Source organism: Dendronephthya gigantea, unplaced genomic scaffold, assembly GCF_004324835.1.
Source record: "Dendronephthya gigantea isolate DGI-Jeju-01 unplaced genomic scaffold, DenGig_1.0 000082F, whole genome shotgun sequence".
Taxonomy (NCBI): domain Eukaryota; kingdom Metazoa; phylum Cnidaria; class Anthozoa; order Malacalcyonacea; family Nephtheidae; genus Dendronephthya; species Dendronephthya gigantea.
The window spans coordinates 843,760-864,972 of NW_021163092.1; the positions used below are offsets into that span (position 1 = coordinate 843,760).

Below are 21,213 nucleotides of genomic sequence, written 5' to 3' on the forward strand. Positions count from 1 at the left end.
ACCAAAACAAGTGCTTGCCATATAATAATATTGCTTATTTGTTTCATACTATATCTACTCCTTACATATAGGTATCTTTTGGGCAACAAGCAAAACTTCCAGGAATACTGTGTTATACCACTTATATCGTAAAAATCTATTGCCTATTTTGCCTATGGCCTATGTGTGTCTGTGTCATTATATCCACCTGTAATAATAATAGAGATTAAATTCGCGTGTAACAAGGCGGAATTTCGTTTTAGATTAATCAGCTATAGTTTGTTAAGATTTTCAGTAACCCAATAAAGATGCATGAATTTTGACTACTTCCAGTAAAACGGTACATTATTTACTGTTTCGCATGAAGTATTACAAATGTAGACACTCTGATTGGTTTTGCCTGAAAAATGTAAAAAAAAATTCTTTTATTAATATGCAGTTGTCAGTATATTGAGCTATTAAGTGTGGACTTCCGTTTCTCCTGTAGTGCCTATATAGAATTATTTTGATAATTCTTTTTAAAGCTGTTTGTGCGAAATGGATTTCAGCGAAGAAAATGTTTGGTGAGTATTCATTTTTTCACGATTTAGCTAGTTAATGTAGGAATAGAATAGCGAATAATGCGTCAAAAATCCAGGGAACATCGCAGATATATATAATTATTCGGAATACTATTTTATTTATATCAGTAACGTGAGAACATTGCCACAATTTGTTCTTAAAGTTAGGTAGTTGTAACCGAAGACCTTACGACGCGACAGCTCGACGATGGTCTACAATTCAACGACTCTTCATTACAAAAGTAATGAATGATTTGTGGTGATAACTCATAAGAATTCATACTGTACGGCTTTGTTCTGTGCAAAAGGTCAAATTTAAGCCTGCTTTCCATTTAGTCGTAATTGTCGTGAACAAGTCATTTTCACTGATGAATATACTATAGTCCACATGTTTATAAACTTATGTATATATACGATTTCGGTCATTGTTGTCTGAATATTCACACATCACATCAGCCACCATGACAATCAACACTCACGAATCCACCAGGAATTTACTATGTTTACACTATTCTCATACCGTATTTGCATGGTCACGAGATCAAAATTATCCATGTCATATCCAAGTCAAACCGAGCCAAGTATGATTGCATGATTTCCTTAACGCGATGTGCCAAATGAAAAGTTCTGGGGACCGTAAACAACTTAAACTAATGTCGTCACCATGTGAATCAGTCATGTAAAGGGGCTCTTACATGCAGGACCGTATAGCTATAGAAGCTCAATTGTTGGGGATATATTCCCGACCGAATTCTTTCGATAACGATTGTTTTTACTTTTATTCAAACATAACTCATAAGTATATGATTTGTTCTCCGGCTCCAATTATATACTAGTAGCTACGAATTAATTTGTTTTAATTCGGTTTTCATATGTCGGATTTCTCATAACAACGAATTACAAAGAATTATGGCATGCCAGTGAAATGCAGACGAATTATGACGAATTGTGTCATATGAAATCAGCTTTTAGACTGGCATTATATTTTATCAAAATACTCCATTTTACTAGTTCCAAGCATTAATAATTCACTAATGAAATTTCATGTGGCTTTTTTGTTAGTTTAAATTGACGCGGCATCGTCGATCTGTTGTACATCTTAAGCCTGTTTTCCACAAGGCGAATTTGTTCGCGCGAACTGATAAAAAGTAGGAACGATTCTACATTTTCGCGGTGAATTCTTTTGCAAGCCAATCACATCGCCGGATTTTGGATATCGCCTCGCTCTGGCGAATGGATTCGTCTAGTGGAAAACGGGCTGTAAAGGTCCCTTATTTCGAACAAGTTCGCATGTGTTTAGTCTAGCAGCAAATAATACCACCCGATATCCATGCAATCTTAAATAGGAATGCGTTGCCCGTGATTTGTAATGGACGTTTTACGAAGGAAATTAACCCTTACAATAACTTGATGTAAACTATAGCAAGACTGCTAATTTTTTTACGAGCAAATAATGTATAGCTAAATTTATAAAATATAAGCATCACCTTGCACTTTTGGTCCTGAAGAATGCTAAGTATGCAGTTCAAGTACCTTTTTTGAAAATATTTGTAGGCCTTAATCCTTTCATCAGTACTTAGTATACACGTTTAGTATACACTTTTACGGTCAATTAATGTATGCATAAGGCAACATAAAATTAAATATAAGAATAAGAATGAATATATAGAACTTGAACGTTTGAACGTATGAACGAACGCAGAAAACAAGATGAAGACTGAATACGTAGACACAATTTGTCGATTGGAATGACACTTTTATATTTTTTTATCCACTTTTTTTATTGTCACTTTGCTTATAAGATCCTGTGCTTTAACAAAATAGGATTAACTGCTTTGCACATCGCTTCTGCTCATAACAATGTGTGGGCCATCTTGACTAAAGTTTTCTGAATTTCGCATGCATTGCATGTGCATTTTTCCAAACGTAAACTCTTGTTCATATTCGTTTAGAAAATACTTTTAGTGTAAAATTTGAAGATAGTTTTAGTGTTTGCATGTTGACTGCTTTATAAACCGCGTTTTTTTGTTGCGTGAAAAGACTGGGGCATAACTTGTAGGCTTTCACTGATCACCTAAAGAAATGCATTAACTTTAAATTAGTCATGTTAGCAATTTGTTGTATTTAAATTTTAATTCATGAGATAAGATTGGGTCATTTCCACTTACTAGTGATTTGGCCAGGACCTACAGGCAGTGAGACCATAGATTATTATTTCATCAAAAAAACTCTAATTCCTGTGTACGTTTTGTTGAACATGACTATTACTTTGGTTTTCCAGTTTAATTGACTCTGAAGAACCTGAGGCCAAGCTTAAAATACGAAAGCCTTCCAAAACTCGCTATCTTTCGTTCATATCAATTTTACTGGTATTACTGCTGCTTACTCTGACCGCGGCCTTCATTGTACTGTATATGAAGAAAGGGGTGGATTCTTCATGCAAGTCCGGTAGTGGGATATGTACATCTCCTGGCTGTTTCGCTAGCGCTGCAGGTATGGAAGCAGAACTAAAATGCAAACTACAGGGTTTCCAAAAAAAAAACATTCAACATTTCAAGCCTATAGTTGCTAAATGAAAACGTGATTAACTAATAGAGAATGATCTCATTTTAAAGCTCTTGATTTCTCTTTTCAACGATACGTTTCTTTTTTTCCCTTTTTTCTTTGGTATTTCACACAAGAAATCTACTTACAACTTCCGCACAACCAATGAATTTAAGATGTACCGTAAAAGAACATTTTTCATGTCACATATATGCATAGCTATTCAGAAATTAATGTTTTTCCTTAATACTACCAAACTGTTTAGCAAAATAATATTCTTGTATGTTTGCATATGGTGACATCAATAAGTAATTTAGCTTGTGGGTACACCACGCGAGTATTTAATACTGCAAAGCTTTCGGTCCGTTAACCCGGGCCTTGTTGAGACGTACTTCAAAACAAAGTTTAAATTGCTAATTGCATTTTTGGGAAACCCTGTATATATCGTCCTGTAACGAAGCAAATGTAATTTAACAACCTGAAAAATAAACTTCGTCTCACCTAACTTTCGGTGATTGTTCGGTGATTGTCACTTGGTTTACTGGGTGAAATGTTGATCTCTTTAAACTTGAATACAGAAAAGCAGAGCGCTATTTCTGCTTATCATTTATTCATGCGATAGTTCACGAGTTGATTTGAAATCATCGTCGCATCATGAGGCGTCTCGGCAAAACTCGGGAAGTTATGCCCCAGGTGCCAGTTGTATGAAAGCCGGATATCGCTATCAACCGTGTTTTTTCAATCGCTTTAAAATCGCCCGTTTTTTGGTATAACTTTGATTAAATCTTACTATTCCTAAATCGCGGATCCTCTTATTTAATAATGGTTGGTTCCAAAGCAGAAACTCCATTGCTTTTCAAACTTTTTAGAACCGTTAAAAATCACTATCCGGAGATAGCGCTATGCGGCTTTCATACAACCCACCACTGGAGTTAATTTTTCCGTTCTTCCAAACAACAGAATAAAGGGTGAAAATTTTCTATTTAAAATTTACATTTGAGTGAAAAACAAACGTGTCTGCGCATGAAAATAATAGAATTCCTTAATATATTCAAGTAAGTCATGCTAGAAACAAATGTTCAGTTTTGTCGATGATCTGGCTTCTGATTTGCTGATTTATATGCAGATCAACTGGCAGTTGCACGTCTAGGAAGGATGTCTAAAAATCCAACACTCCCCCCTCCCCTTGGTCACCTTCCTTATTTTGAGACTTGGGTCTTGCAGTCTTGCTATAAACTGCCACGAAAAATATATGTTTAGGCATCGTAGAAAAGCTTGATCAATCCACCAAGCCATGTGATGATTTTTATCAGTACAGCTGTGGAGGATTCCTAAAAAGAACTCGTTTAAGAAAAAATGAATTTCTAAAAGATTCGTTTATCGAAGGGAAAGAATTCGTCGAGCAAGCTCTTAAGAGAATTTTCGAGGATGAGGGATTGATGTCCAATTACTCTAAGGTAGAACAAAAATCACGATTTATTCTGATTTTAAAATTTCAAGGGAGCAGACTTAAATGTAGGAGCTGTGTGACCTCGTGCGCATCTTTTCTGCGCATATAGAAACTTGAAAACTGCAGCCTGTAGATATCAAGTTTCATATCAAAGATGGCGGCGCCGTGTGTGGGAGCGCATGGCGGCAGACGCGACAATTCAGGAGGGAAACGAAAATATAGTGGTTCGATAAGCTCACAAAAAAGCTGGAATAGTGCGAACAAACGCATATATTTATCATTCAAGATATTTGAAGCATGGAGAGATGCGAAAAGCGACGCAGGGTACGAAAAATGTAGCCATAGCGACTTTGCTGCTCATCTTCTGTCCTTGGAATAGCAGAGGGTAAGTTAATAATTTGAAACAATTCGATTAAAGGTAAAGCATGGCTATTAAAAAGGATGATGATAGCAGTTTGGAGGATGTTATGAATGGTGTTTTGGTAAATTCTTCCCAACAATTTTTAGGTAAAAAGTGTATGTTTTTCCTTGTACAGATCGCATGAAGCTACACAGTCGGCCATTGAAGACATGAATGATGAAAGAACTATAGAGAAAAGAGGTGAAATATAAGGTAAGAAATATAATGTTGTTTAAGCTTAAGCTCGTTTGTTTTATCCTATTTCATATCCTGTTCCGTATGCTTTTATTATTTGCTTCTTTATCAGTGAAGACAACACGTCTGATTTTGATAATGTCTGCTCTCTGGATCTGCTTCTGTCAGTGTTCCAATCCAGATGCCAGGTACCTGGGTGTATTGTGCAAGCAGCTGTCTCTATCCTGTTGTCCGGAAGTGATTATGCCAAAGTTGAACGGACGGCAAGATTCCTTAATCCTGCATCAAAGAATAACTTTGATCATAATTGTAGCTACTATGATTCCTTGTGGGTGTGATAGACATAAAATGGTACATATATGTATATGTATAATATACATGACAAAAATAATTTACAAAGTGTAAAATGTTAAAGGATGATAAATTGCCTCTGCTATATGGCTATATAAATTCTACCTTAACATCCTTGTGCTCTTTTTCTCTCTGACTTTCCTCGGATTTCATGGGTTTGTGACTCAAACGAAAACCTTGCGCTCCGCTGCTTGATTTAGCACGCGTGTTCGTGCTGCTGGTCTGCTTCTGTCGTCTCGCTCTCTGTCGGGATTTTTTGCTATTTCCTATATTGTCAGTTTGAAAGGCCTTCTAGTCAAAAGAAAAATATTTTCTATGGAATTACCGTATTCTTGCAAAGTTTGGCACGGGTACCGCATTTACACTCGCTCGAACACAATGAATTATTCCCTTTGCATGGCCATCCTCTATTTCCTTTTCTCTTGGTTCTACACGAGCTTTTGCTATCACAACGGTTTGCCTATGAACGTAAAATTATAATAAATTCAAAATTAAGACCCGGTTTACACGATGCCGTTTTCATTTGAAAACGGTATTAAATTATGCAGTTTCGGCCTTGCCTTTGCATGATACCGGCAAAATTGAAACGGAAACGGCACAAAACGGTAAGATTGGTAAGATTGTAGCCTGGGAGAATGGTAAGATTATGACTAAATGACTTCTTAGTAATTAATCCACTCCATGTAAAATTACCAGGCTGTCGCTCGGTCTTCTCTGTCTACTATGCTCGGTCTGCTCTTTTCGGTGTCAGGTTTTTTTGGCAACGATATTCTTTTTAAAAATCGTATCGAAAAAGAAATGCCACATGATAAACAATTATACACTGTAAATTCAAAAGAGTCGTTTTGACCAGGGCGAGTCATTTCAACACCTTTATTCAAAATGTCATTTTTACTCCTCTAATGTGTCGTTTCGACTCTAATAGTCGTTTTAACTCCGACATTGGGTTAAAATGACAATTCGGAGGACTCGTTTAGTTCTTTTGAAGGGTCACAAGACTCTCGCAAGAGTCAATAGACTCTTAAGTAGAGTTCGCATGGAGTCATGTGACTCGTTCTTGGAGCCAGATGACTCTTTGTTGGAGTGGTGGAACTCTTTCTTAGAGTCATTCTGGCTTTTATAACAGCCACTTATACATAAAACAAATAATTTGCATGTTTAAAATATTAAATTGAAGTCATTAGGCATGTTACATGTATTACAAATCCTTTGTATTTGAAGCAAATAACCAGTCAACACATTAAAAAAATACTCAATTATTATGACACAAATACACTTGATATTAGTTGTTATCGTTTCTTCATGTATCGAGAAAGTCTTATAAATTTGTTAAGTTGCTTATATGTGTATGTTTGTGTCTGTCTATTTGTAAGTTAGTTGTGGAACCCCGTTATTGGAGACATATCTCTGTGTGGTGATTCCAGCCATTGCATGTGTGTAGTTCATTTGTAGTTTATGTGTAGTTCATTCTAACTTTTTAACATGGCAAATTTATAAAATAAAATAAATATAAAAAAATATATTACGCTGCATGTATATAGGTTTTATATCTCTTGAAAATGTCAGCTGGAACAGGATATGCACACATAAAAATATATTATACATAAATCCATTTTAATAGTTCTGACTCATGCTGGTAAGTATATGCTGATATCAAAAATGACAAATAAGCAACAAACGTTCTGATTGGCTAAGACAGAAAGTTTGAATTTCAATGAGAACGTCAGCAATTTAACTGTCATTTCGTAAACCTTTTTGTAAAAGCGTTTCATAAACTTTGTGCAAAGTAATTAAAACGGGAAGAAACAAGATATATGAAGCATGACAGATAGCAAAGATGAACAGGGATACAATCAAGACCGAAAGCCGTGTAAGAGAAATAATTCATAATCTGCATGCAAGCTTATAAGTGTTTTCAAAGGGTGCGTGTTTACTATGTTTCTTTCGTATTTGCTTCGCAGTAAGAATGAGCTGTATTTGTATAATTTTCAGCTTTGTATGCCGTTTATTTGTTTAATGTTCAGCTTTTTGTGCAAACGGATAAACCTGGGAAAGGCTATTACACCTTTGCCTTAACTTCAAAAAGTGTTTTTGAAAGTGTAATTTGAATTTTGATATAAAAAATACACACTATGTCTATGAAGTATAAAACGTTTAGCCGTCGACTCTAATTACTGAATAAAATAACATTTGAGGCTTTTTCTTTGTCTCTGAAGTTTTGTACTGTTTTAATCGTTTGAAACTTCGATTTTAAACCATTACTTAATTAATTGCTGCTAACATATGGCCATTTACCATATTTTAATTTTAAAAATGTATATCCAACCCATTTTTTAAAGACACCGGACATTTGACAGATGGCCTGTTGGCCGATATTTTAAAGCCTGCATGCTTATATATAGATATTTATTATATAATAATTTCTCTTCAAAGAAACATATTTGCGGGATGCATGTATGGTATGCTGTAATACTCACTGCATATACATTATTAAACATCGTTTACTCAAACTCTGCTTTTGTATTATATGCAACCTTCATGAAACTAATATTGGTGTACAGTACTATAGTAAAATTGATGCCACAGAATAGTCGTAATGACCTCAAATAAGAGTAAAATCGATGTCAAAGAGGAGTGGAAATGACTCCAAATAAGAGCAAAAACGATGCTAAAGAAGAGTTCAAATGACCCCAAATAAGAGTACATTGATGCCAAGGAAGAGTTGAAATGACTCTAAATGAGAGTAAAATCGATGCTAAAGAAGAGTCGAATGACTCCAAATAAGAGTAATATTGATGCTAAAAGAAGAGTCGAATGACTCCAAATAAGAGTAATATTGATGCCACAGAATAGCCGTAATGACCCCAAATAAGAGTAAAATCGATGCTAAAGAAGAGTCGAATGACTCCAAATAAGAGTAATATTGATGCCACAGAATAGTCGTAATGACCCCAAATAAGAGTAAAATCGATGACAAAAAGGAGTCGAAATGACTCCAAATAAGAGTGAAATTGATGCCAAAGGAGAGTCAAAAATCAAAATGACTCTTTTAAAACGACACTTTTGAGGAGTTAATTTGCATTTTAACTGTTGCAAGAGTCATTTTGAAACGACTCCATGGGTAGTCAAAATGACTCTAGTTAAAGGGTTAAAATGACTCTTTACAGGTGTCAACCCAAAATGAGTCAAAATGACTCTCTTCAAGGAGTCGTCCTGGGGTCAAGAAAACGACTCCTTTGAAGGAGTCAAAATGACTCTTTTGAATTAACAGTGTAATGCTGTGACTGCATCGTGTAAAAGCGGAACATTTTCGAACCTCTCAATTCAGTTTTGCACCGTTTTCAAATTATGCCGGCATCGTGTAAACGGAGTCTAAAAATCTTGCTTTCTTATATGCAAATATATGGAAATTTACCATATAGATTCCCCTAATATTGTTTCGCTTCACTCATCCTTATGGCGGCATTTGTTCCGAACGATTTCCGACAGTTTCCGATCTTTTTGTTATGCGATCTTTTGATCTTCCGATGTTATGCGCAGAAAAGATGCGCACGAGGTGACACAGCTCCTAATCCTAATGTCTATCTAATCGATCCTGAATATTTTTTCTCAAAAAAATATATAAAGAACGCGAGAATTAATCGAAAAGTGATATTAAGTGAAAAAGGAAATCAATCATTAGAATGATTTCCATTGCAATTACGCGTTTTTAATTTTCAAAAGAGGCAACTTTTGAAACTTTATTTAGGCAACAAATAGGGACTTTCAAAAAATTGAGTACTAAACTTAGGAGATTGTGTTTGGCTGCGAAATATTGTAAAGTACGGAAAATATAGCCATGCAAAGTTGGCAATTTTATATACTTTTTTACTGATTTAGCTACATGCACGCTTCCGGCCGTAATAAAAAGGTGTACAAAATTGCCAACTTCGCATGGTTATATTTTCCGTATAACTTAACATTTTTCAACCAACTAACTTCAATATGCTCTTTTTTACTGTGATGGTTCATTTCCTTCTTGTTGCCTAGTTCGTAAGTTTGTCAAATACTAAAAGTTTATAATTATATAAACTTCGCCGTCCCAGTCCAGCAATTTGAATGCAAGCTTACATTAAATAAAGTAATCCAGTTGATTTGTGAAATCTGTTCTGAGGTGCAATGAGGTGCAGTTTTAGTTGAGTTTAAATTATATATATATATATATATATATATATATATATATATATATATATATATATATATATATATATATATATATATATATATATATATATATATATTTATATATATTGTCCAACTACAAAAAGGAGTGAGTGAGAAAACAGCGCGGTCTAATTTGTACATCAACAAATTTATTGTTAAATTTCTGTTTTGGAGAGGTGTTTTTCAGAATTTGACCTTTTAAAGATTAAAAACAACATAAAGCGAAAAAAATTCCGTTCGAAGGAAAAATTTCGCGTAGTGGAAAACCACCCTATAAGTATATGTCTGTATATCAATTCTTTCCTCAACCAAATATAGGATCAAAATTCAGCTGTCTATAAAGCCTTCGTATTTTACAAATCGTGTATGGATGAAAATTACATTAGTAATGCTGGAATGAAGCCAATTCTTGATATGATAGAAAAGTATGGCTCGTGGAACATCACGAACGAAGATTGGAGTGAGGATTCATGGTACCTTGAAAGAACTTTGGCTAGAATGAAAGTCGATCTTTCAACAGTCACATTTGTAGATGCTGCTGTAATACCAAATATTTTTGACATCACTAAACCGAATACTATTTTTGTAAGTAAAATACCATTTCCCCAGTTTATATTTAAACTAAATTTGAATCTGCAAAAATTTCAGCACCGCTAGAAAGTACAGTGCTGTCCAGAAATAACCTAACACTGCGGTTAGGTTGCAGCTAGATTCCGGAAACCGCAGACGACCGCAAGGGAAAAATACTTTCAAAGTGGCCGTTCGCTTCCAAACGAATTGTTTTAAACAGCTGAGACCGACAACAGAATAACCAAATCGAAGGCCGAGGTTTCACCTCCGTCTTCCCGCGTTTCGACCTCCGTCTCTTCTTTGTTCAACCGCGATCCGACCGAGGTTTGACCTAGGTTAACCGCGGTTTTGTTAGGTTATTTCTGGACAGTACTGTATAGTAAAATATTCAGTAAAATATTGGGAAATATTTGGAAAGTTTTTTACAAGTTATTAGTGACGTTCGAAAAAGTCTTAGCATCTTTACCAGTTCCCTCTCCCGCGTAATTAGGTTTCTATAGTTACAGTGCTGAGGAACACTCCTTCGATTTGTTAATGCTTTAATTATTTTCAACTATGTTTCGGAATCAATAATTCCGGTTTTGTTTTCGATACGTGTATTTATTTCATCCAGTCAGCTAGTGTAGTATTAGATCAGTGGTATGACATATAGTCAAGCAACTGCGCGTTGTTTTCTAAGTCATTATGTTTCTGCTACTTTTGTCTCAGGTTGCAAAAGCAGGTCAGAATTTAGGTACTCAGGGCAAAGGATATTCTTATTACAAATTTCCTCAATCCTTGCGGACTGTTCGGGTAAGTCTCATCATATGGTCTCATACACACAGAACCATTTTACGTACGAAGGCTTTTAGAGGGATAAGGGTGAGTTGACGATTCTCATTACCAGAAATTTGCGACATGATAACTTGCATTTATACTAATTTGCATTTAACTTTCAGCATAATGGCCTTCAACTTTTACTATCAAATACATATAGTAAGTATACAAAAACTAAAAATGCCGTTGCCCTAGACCTTGCTTATGCTGTTTGCCGACCTCTGGGTCAATAGAACAGCCGTTTCCCAACGTTTTAATGATCGAATTACTTACCTTAGGTATTTCTACGTTTGGCCAACTAATTGTAAACAAATGTGTATATAGCCTTCGTATTGTTCAAGTTCCTGATAAGACTGATAATATTTTTTAAAGTGATTGCAGTGAAAATCAAGCCGTACAGAAAAGTTTATACGCAAATACGCAAAGTTTATACGTCAATTCATCAACTACCTGAATCGAGATACTCGAATCAATGTGAGCGATTTTATAAGTTCGTTGACAGAACACGGATAAAACTTTGAGCAATATATTTTTAAATTTGGCAGATTGCAGAAATGCCCAAGCTAAAAAATTTGGTCTCTAAAACGTTTCTAAACAGCTGCTCTACTGATCTAGAGGTCGGCAAACATTAGGCAAGGTCTAATTATAAGGCAACGGCATTTTTAAGTTTTGTATATTTACTATATATATTTTATAGTAAAAGTTGAAGGCTATTATGCTGAAAGTTAAATGCAAATTAGTATACATGCAAATTATCATGTCGCAAATTTCTGGTAATGGAACACGGACAAGCCCAAGTATACTCCTAACCTGGTGTTCATGTACATGAATGATGTTCTTATAATAGTATAAATGAATACTATTTGCTTTCAAATAACCAACACAATAACCAGATTTATCAGAAATGGTTACATCCAAGCGTTAACCGTACGTAAGGAAATGCTATGTTAGGCCTAGGTCAAACGTTTCTTGAAGAGAGAAATATATGCGTGTCATTGTTGTTGCAGTTTCTCACGATGACGAATATACGCAATTTTTGGGGTACTTTCAATTTTCCTAAACGCGTTTAAACAACCATAGCAATGTAAGAAGTATTTTTTAAGAGTCAATAGACCATTTGAACAATAAATTAAGCCCAATATTAAAGACAGCCGCCCTGACAAGGTCTTGCGCTCACAATTTTTTAAAAAAGTACCCCAGATGGTGATACATTCGTTATCGTGAGAAAGGCTAATTAAGGTCCATCGATCAGTCAGTTCAGCCAAGGGACGCACATGTTCCAGATGCGGCGGCAATGATTATTTTGAAATATGCTGGACCTGATCTTAGTACATGCTTAGTACAGCACCAAAACAAGCCATCTCAATTTCTACATATTTGTGGTCTTTTGACAGTCCATAATCTCTAATTAAAATTATTACTCGTGTGTAAATGCAGGTGTATGTAGAAATTCCTTGTTTTTTATCTTTTTGTGTCGCAGGATGTCAATGATCAGACGTGGCGTCCCCTTACCTCTAGATATAAGACGTTTATGTTGACGGTATTCAAATTGCTTGGAGCTAGCGACAACATTCAATTATACAAAGACGTGGAAAGAATTAATCAGTTGGAGCAAGACTTTAATTATGTTAGTATGTATAAATAATTATTTAATTAATTATTTAACCTCGAAAAATATACAGAAAAATTCTGGAAATTTCAATTTTAGGGCCTTCTCATCAGGAATGTTAGTAAGACAGTCATTTTGTCGGGAAAGCCCACCTCGTGATTTCAGGAAAGGCCCTGGGATCGGCCGTTCAAAACACCCACGGGTATTGGGTATTTTGGATAAGCACAATTTATCATAAAATTTTGCCTAATATTTTCGAAATGGCTCAACGGAAAATATTGTACCATTAAAGTATATCGGAATTGTACTATTTCGGAATAATTATAAAATATTCCGCTAATGACATATAATTTAGGAAAAATCCTTTAACCAATCAAAAGTCGGAAAGCGGCTGGCCAATCCCAGGGCCTTTTACCCCAACCCAGAATCAAGGTAAAAGGCCCTGGGAACGAGGTTGCGGGAAAGCCTATCGGTCGAAATGTTGAGACGATTTTGATAAAAAAAAATTTTGAAAAATCCGTTACATCATCTTCTGTTTTTACCAACCAACTTTTCACGTGTGCTTAAAGCTTACTGGCACTTAATGTGGCCCTGTACAAAAAACTGGGTTTTCTTTTATTTTAAAAAATATCAAAATCTTTTTAAGATAATAAAAACATGGAGTTTCTTTTAGCTTTGAATATTCTTGCCTAGCTTTAATATAGCTATGTTTTGATTTATTTTTCCCGAGACTCAAAGAAGTATGATTTTTTGTTTTTTTACGAGTATGATTTAAAAGTTTTCTTGACACAACTCTTGAAAACAAGTTAAGACAACCTTAAAAGGAGTCGTTTTCAATAACTGCACGGTCAGTGATATACCTCCCTGACCTTTTACAGACTTCGTCGCAATAGAAATTACACAATTATATATTAACAATGCAGCAACCGAAAGTAATCTTGTGAAAAATCAACATATCATAGGTTTAGTAAAATGATGAATTTTTATCACATTACACTTTAAATAAATCAATTGTTCTTCAAGAACGAGAAAAACTACACAACGTACGCTAGAAAGAGTATAAAACGCAGAGCAAAGATAAAACCTCAGATTAAAGCTATTGAGATGCCGCGTGGGACTATATGAAATATGAGATATTATTATTTATTTAAAAAAATCCTGGTTTCTGATTGGGTAACACCGTAACAGCTAACTGTTAAATTGTCATATCAACTCGATGGCAAACCAAATATGGACACCGAATCAATATGCAAAAAATTTTAGACGCGTTGGCGCATATTGCTATGAGAACCGCAATCATATTGATTCGCCGACGCAATTTCTAATGACCACGACCGCTTGCGAGGGACTAGGGAATTATTTTGCTTCTTACTACGAATGGATGAGCAATTGTTTTGAATTTTTTGAATTAATAATAAAACAATTCTTGAATTCGTTTTTCGCACAATATGAGGAAATATCAAGCCCTCATTACCGTTATCAACCTCGGAATTCGGCTTCAGTTGATAACGGCAAATTTCGGGCTTGGTAATTATTCATATCGTGATCAATAATTGTTAAATATTTGTCAACATTTTAGATGATTGTTATTCCTAATAAATAGGCCTATATACTTTTAGAATATGATTTTTCCAGTTTCTTATTAATGAAATGATATAGTTCACTGTTTCGTTTAAAACTCAATGCCGTATCACTCTAGTTTCTCTGCCTTTTGGTTGTAATCTTGCAGGTCTAAAAATTTCAATCGCTAAATAAAACAATGACAAGCACTTCGATCATTAAATATTCATAGGAGCATTATTTTGATGGTATCTGCATGTAGCGATGACAAAATATTGTTAAATATTGTTACAGAAAGATAATATAGATATTTTTAGCAATCCCCCCCCCCCATCTTACTTGGCTCCCTCCCCGTCTTACCTGGCTCTCTCTCCATCTTACTTGGCTCTCTCCCCATCTTACTTGCATGGTTCTCCCACCCCCATCTTACTTGGTTTCTTACCAGTCTTACCATGACGTCATGCAGGTATTGCGTTGCCATCTCAAATTAGACCTACTTTTAAATTACCGAGTATGCGTCCGAAATGTTTAATTTCCAATAATTTAAATTATGTAAATATAACGACCAAAATTAATACGAGTTTCACGTTCATTCCTGTAATTCTGCCGTTTACGTCATACTGTCCTACTGACAACTTATTTTTTGACAAAGCCGTTTTTAGTTGCTGGAGTGATTTATCTGGTTAATTCTCTTAACCTGTTTTGAAACCTTGACCGGCAAAAAGTCAGACGATTCGCGAATCACTGAGGGGAGTTTTCCTCACATTAGTTCTGCATAAAAGCGCGCAGACAATGAAAGATTCCGCTTCGTGCGCAAAATTCCGCCTAGTGGAAAACATTCCTTAGATGGACTGTTGACATGCTTGATGCTTATCACTGTAAACATGCTTTTAATATATAATCTTAAGCTTCTTGAAAGACAGCAATAACTAATTATTATCATCCCCCATTGTTTTACAGATGTATGAAGAAGATGTACCTTCTTTTATGAATACAAATGAACTGAAAAAGCACTTAAAAATTATGACGTTGCAAGAATTGAATAATCACACATCGTTTAAGGTATATATTTTTGATCGTAGCTCACGTTTAGTCATTTGGAAAGTGTTCCAAGGTTTTTAAAGGGTTTTTTTATTTACGACGTGTAAGGCAAATTTTCTCAAATAAAAATTGTAACTACTGCTCAAAAACTGCCTAAAACGTCACTAATAATGAAAATTTTAACTTTGAAAAATCTCAGAGCTGACTTAATTATTAAAACATTATAGAAAGATATCATGTAAAATATATAATTACAAACTCATGTATTTATGACTGTTTAACCATTCTATAGTTTAACTGGACTATGTATTTCGAAGAGATTTTTCGTGGTTCCGGCAGATCATTTCACCCCAGCGATAGATTAATGGTGCTAGTCCCGAATAACCTAAAAAATGTGGTTGACTTTATCACGGGAAAGCCTAAAAGGTAAGTGTGTACTTTTACAATTTGTTTGTTTGTTGAAAATTCAACAAATGTATTTGTCACGAAAAGAAACTTTGCTTACACAGATCAACACTCTTTAAGTTCTCGTAATTCAAAAGTGTGAAACCCTAATATAATACTAATTACCTCGACGAAATTTTCCTGGACGGTTTACATGAAGTAAGCTGGGGTAACCATGGTTAGAACTATTCTTGCGTTTATTACAAATAATTTTTCAATTTCCTTTCCTTTATTTAGTCCAAAGGACCTATACTCTTTTATAGAAGTTATCGTTACATTCAGCTTCAGTTAAGAAATACTAAATGCTTCCTAATTTCACATGACGTGAACAAAAAGCGCCTGGAATAATAACACATAGTAACACCCATAATGATCATTACCAATTCATTAAATATTAATGATTATCGTTTTGATTATCATACTATGGATAATTAATGTGGTTTCTCTTTTCAGTTTACTTGCCAGTACTATGATGTGGAATGCTATCCAACGTCTACTACCAACACTGCCTCTCAAGATGAGAAAGGCAGAAAATAATTATAAAGAATATCTTTCACCAACAAATTATAATTCTCATGCCAGATGGAAAACCTGTCTTAGTTTAACCCATCAGCAGTTCACATATGTCGCATCATTACTTTATATGAATGAAAACGTGCCCGAGGAATCTATAAATATGGTAAGGGTTCACGATTGCTTACCGAGGTAGCATCGGCATCGTTGGTCCTAATTGCATTAACACTTAAGGTCTCTGCAAGCAAGTTCGCAAACTTTTTTTATAAAAGTGTTATATATAAAAACAAAAAGGCTCTTGCTCTTCAAGATTAAAAAGCGTAAAAGGAACGATTTATATCTATATAAAGCTTTGAAATTTTTTAAATCAGTAGGCTACGTGCATGTCTATAGTATACATATTTGTTTACAATATTCTGTGTTTGCTGTATGAAGAAGGATGCAGTTTATTTATTTTTGAGCTTGTTATACGTAGTTTTCCAAAGTCATATTGGGCTATGAAAGGCTTTTACACCATCGCTTTAACTTCAAAAAGGTTTTTTAAAACATAAATGTATATTTTAATATAAACACTTGCTTCAAAATCAAATCTTTTACAGTCAACTGCATATATAATCGAAGAATAATTCATGAAGTTCTGTACTTAAAGATTTTGTACTATTTTTATGTTTTTCTGAAGCCTCGAATGTTGAAATTTCAGCAGTTACCCAAGTTGATAGGGTATATAAACACCTGTAGAAAACGGGGGAAATCACCTTCCATGTTGTGACTATATTTTGTACCGACCAAATGATAAAAATATTGAGTGTTATAGCTAATCTAGGCCCAGGAGATTATTTTCTTCGTTGGAAATGGCGAGGGATGCTGCATGCATGTATTTCTAGTTAGTAATTTTTAAGCGTACTTTTATCATCTTTTAGTCATCCAGAATATTGAATTTCAGCAAAATACTTCGATGTTTTTTTGCATAGTGAATCATCGATTTGTGGAAACACCACGTGAATTTAGTATATGCGAAGCTTTCGGTCCATTAACCCGGGTCTTAATCTGTGCAATTAACTTAATTTAAAAAAGTGTAAACGTCACTTGTCATCACGAGTCCCTGGTTTATTTGCTAGAGCTTTAATTGTATGGTAGAACCTTTTAATCAGCAAATTCTTGTTTGTTATGATTAATTCACTGGCGTTTTCAGACCTCAGAATCTCAATGCTGCATAATGCATATTTGTTTAAAAATTTTATAGGCGAAGGAGTTATTTACTGAAATGAAGAAAGAATTTTTGAATGGCTTGAACGAACAAGAATGGTTGGACGACAAAACACGAGCGAGCGCACGCCGCAAGGTCAGTCTATAGAAATATTTGACAAAATTTAACAACATTGATAATTTGCGGTTCAGGAGGGTGGCATATTCATATATTCCTGTTAACAGACTGGAAAGACAATTTCAAAAGAAACTGATCAATCATAAAAAAGCTATGATTTTTACTCGGTGATATTAATGCCGAGGGCTTGTTTTATTCAATAAAAAAATTAAGAGCTCAAATTCCTACTACAACAGACAGTCCGAGAAAATACGATTTTTTACAGCTTATCAAGATAAAAGAAAATTTTGGCTATCTACAATTCATAAAAGATCCCGCGAAGCTGAACAAGTTCTATGAAGAAGTGAGAAGTTTAATTTAAATATTTTCTTATTGGAATAGTCCATGTTTGACTATTCAATAATTTGTTATCTAGGTTAAAGTTAATATATCTCAACTTTTGCAAAACCAGTTAAGCTCGGTGAGGAATACTTTTATGAAGCAGATTCAGCTGTTTGGTAAACTGTATGGCGACAACACGGTCAACACCTATACGTATGTTCAATATTTGTCATCTTGTTATAAAGGTCATTAAATCTGTCATTTTATTATAGTTTTTATCCTGCATTAATATACAGTACACGCGATTGGTCAAAATCAATCGCGTGGTTTCTTGTTGCCTGGCGACAGATCATGGGAAGCATATATAGTTTATTCGCAATATCCCATGAAAATCGTGGTTTGTTCAAAAATAACAACCTGCAGCGAGGCTTGGATCTTCAATCTAGCAATCAATGAACTCAGATTGTATATTAAAAGTGTTAGAGACTTTATGTTCGTGTTTTGTTGACAAATAAACGCACTTGCTGACCATACAATGAACTCGAAATTTCAATATCGCACTCGGCCTACGGCCTCGTGAAATATTCGAATTTCTCGTTCATTGTATTATGGTCAGCGCGAGCGTTTATTTGTGAAAAAAAACATTCACAACAGTCTCTAACCCTTAAATATCCCATGGCCAGAATCTGATTTGCATATCTGCATGATAAGGTATAATTTTATTGCAGCACTATGCAGTATTTAAAGCGTTTTAGATGTAATAAAACGCAAATTCGTATAATTATAATACATTGTTCTCGAGCAATACATTTGTATTGTTGTCCAAATTTGTGTAAATTTATATCTAGGCACTGTTGTCGAGCAATAAATTTGCTCCATGTATACAATGATAATTGGGATGGATTATATGAAGAGTACTAATAAACGTGAAAGATTATATGATGTGGCATCCTAAATAGCATTCATGGTACTTTACCACGTATAAAGCCCCCACATGTGACTTCTTAGGTTTGATTTAATGGGCTAAAATGCGTATGAAATGATAAGGAGTTGCAATTAACAAAACAAATAAATAATAAGTAATACAATACAAATAAATTTACCTGTGTTTCTACGAATCAGTCATTTAATTATTAATTTACCCTGCAAATTTTAGGATCAACTTTAGTATTGTACTCCATAATTTATCTTTATATTGGCTCTAATTGACTCACTCACTGATTATTTGTTCTCAGACTATTTCATCAGATTATTTCACCTCTTGCTGCCAATGCTTTCTACTTTGGTGTAACAAATGAAATTTGTAAGTAACTTTGGGGGGGGGATCCCTCCTTTCTCATTTTAATATTTGATCACTTTTATGCATGGGTATTCCTTTGTTTGCACGAAGAAGTGCAATGTTTTGTCTTTTAGTATAATTCATACATCAATGCTTCACCAGATATCATTATGTTTCTGTCTTTATATAGATATTTTGGCAGGAGTATTACGGCCACCTTTTTATCATAAGGACTCACTAAGGTAAATATAATTTCATGTACTCAACCTCATTTTTTATCCTATACCATGGGGGTTGAGTTAGAAAATAAGCGAGAGAGGCGAATAAGTAAAAAATAAATAACATCTGCTTTAACTCGACCAAAATAACTCAAAGAACAACTATACGAACAATTCGAATTCGTGTTTTGATATATACATGCATAGTGTATGAAATTCATGTATCCAACAACAAGAACCTGCTATCCAGGTAGAGTCGCAGCTCCACGCAAGAATTATTTTCTTTGGCTAAACTTTACAATACATTTCTGTTTCAACCAATAGCATAGCTTTAGAAAGCATAGAAAAGTATTATCCAATTGAACGAAAGCTTCCGAGCCCTGCGACATGATCCAAGACATGCTTTGCGTTTAAGAATATTTTTTTACAAAACAAAGAGCAACTAATTTGCTTGCTGAAGATGCTAAGACATAAAAACGAGAAATGATTGGCAAATTTAAATATAATCATTAAATTCACATTTTTCCATCCACCACTGGCAAGAGCTTCATTCTTACTGGTAATATACAGAGCTCATAATATAACTAGTCTTCTTTGTTATGCGCATGCGCCATTATTAGTTCTTGATTGGCTGAGACAAAAATTTGCATTTTCAAACGTCAATGCACATTAACTGTCATTTTGCAAAATTTTGATGAAAAGTTTATATTTCATAAATATGGGATATATTTATAACTTTTTAATACATTAATTAAAGGAAGAGGGCATTTTACTGTTGAACAAGTTTAACAAGACCAAATTTTCGACCGAATGTAACGTGAATAATGAAGTTGGAAGATTTTCCCTTGGTATCATTTCTACCAGCACAGTTTTAAAAATTCATTCTGCATGCATGTATTTGTAGTCCTCGAGCCGGTGCGGAGCGCCGTGCGAGGGTACTAAATCCGCCCGGAGATTAGGAATTACACCCGGGTATTGTGACAGAACATAGCGGAATCCAAAGTTGTCCAAATTCTATGTCATGGACCGTGGACGTTCAATGGTCATGACACTTGTGCGCACGCGCAAAACTTGAACGAGTAAGGACTGGTGATTCGCAAATTGCTGATTGGCTAAGACAAAATGTTTGTATTTCAATGAAAAATGTCAGCAGTTTAATTATCATTTTGCAAACTATTTTTTTAAAAAAATGCTTCGTAAACAATATGTTATATTATCGTTTAACTCCAGAAAGAGTTCTTGAAAGTGTGATTCGTAGATTTGATATAATAAACATCACTTTGAAGCTTTTATAGAGTCGACTATAATCTCTGCGTGAATTCAATAATCGAAAAAACAACATTCGACGTTTCGTGTTTGGGGATTTAAATTATTTTTGCTGTTTTGAAGGCTTAGCTATAGTGAAGTATTAACCAAGTCTATATGACTATAATTGCATGCAACGTAATGCAGCGTGTAAACGGGTGATTTCATTTCACCTTTATGACTGTGTTTGTTTCCGAAAAATGTGAAATATCAGCAATAATATTGAGGTTTGGCTAGCTGAGGAAAACAATTTGCTTCGTTTGAAATGGTGAGGGGTTGCTGCATGCATGTAATCACTATTTCTAGCATAGTCATACTAACTCAGTTTCTTGATAAAAGACGTCGGGAAGTGTTTTTGTCTATGTTGGGCAGTTGTTATACCACATTAATGATGCGAAGATCTCAAAATATTTTCATATTTGCTTCGTTTATATGCTTGCTTTTATTTTTCGAGTATTCGATCATTTTTGTTTCATTTTCATTTTAGTTAAACTTGTAATCCTCTTGCTTCCAATTTCAGAGCGTTAAATT

At 34.6% G+C, this 21,213-nt stretch overlaps 1 protein-coding gene across 1 annotated transcript; it reads left to right on the forward strand.

Moving 5' to 3' along the window:
* Positions 1 to 489: 489 nt before the first annotated feature.
* LOC114532969 (membrane metallo-endopeptidase-like 1) lies at positions 490 to 19,460 on the forward strand. The gene is made up of 14 exons (XM_028554554.1): positions 490 to 542; positions 2,821 to 3,032; positions 4,344 to 4,540; positions 10,001 to 10,267; positions 10,961 to 11,044; positions 12,549 to 12,695; positions 15,198 to 15,299; positions 15,571 to 15,704; positions 16,176 to 16,401; positions 17,479 to 17,577; positions 17,825 to 17,902; positions 17,975 to 18,093; positions 19,116 to 19,183; positions 19,350 to 19,460. The coding sequence occupies exons 1-14, from the start codon at positions 517 to 519 to the stop codon at positions 19,403 to 19,405; spliced, it is 1,815 nt and encodes a 604-aa protein (XP_028410355.1). The 5' UTR covers positions 490 to 516; the 3' UTR covers positions 19,406 to 19,460.
* The last annotated feature ends 1,753 nt before the right edge of the window (positions 19,461 to 21,213 follow it).

Excerpts from the sequence above, each read along its gene's own strand:
- LOC114532969 (XM_028554554.1), top strand. The coding sequence starts at position 517 with ATGGATTTCAGCGAAGAAAATGTTTG. Across the intron at positions 15,705-16,175 it reads ATCACGGGAAAGCCTAAAAG|TTTACTTGCCAGTACTATGA; the intron begins GTAAGTGTGTAC and ends TTCTCTTTTCAG. Across the intron at positions 19,184-19,349 it reads TGGTGTAACAAATGAAATTT|ATATTTTGGCAGGAGTATTA; the intron begins GTAAGTAACTTT and ends GTCTTTATATAG.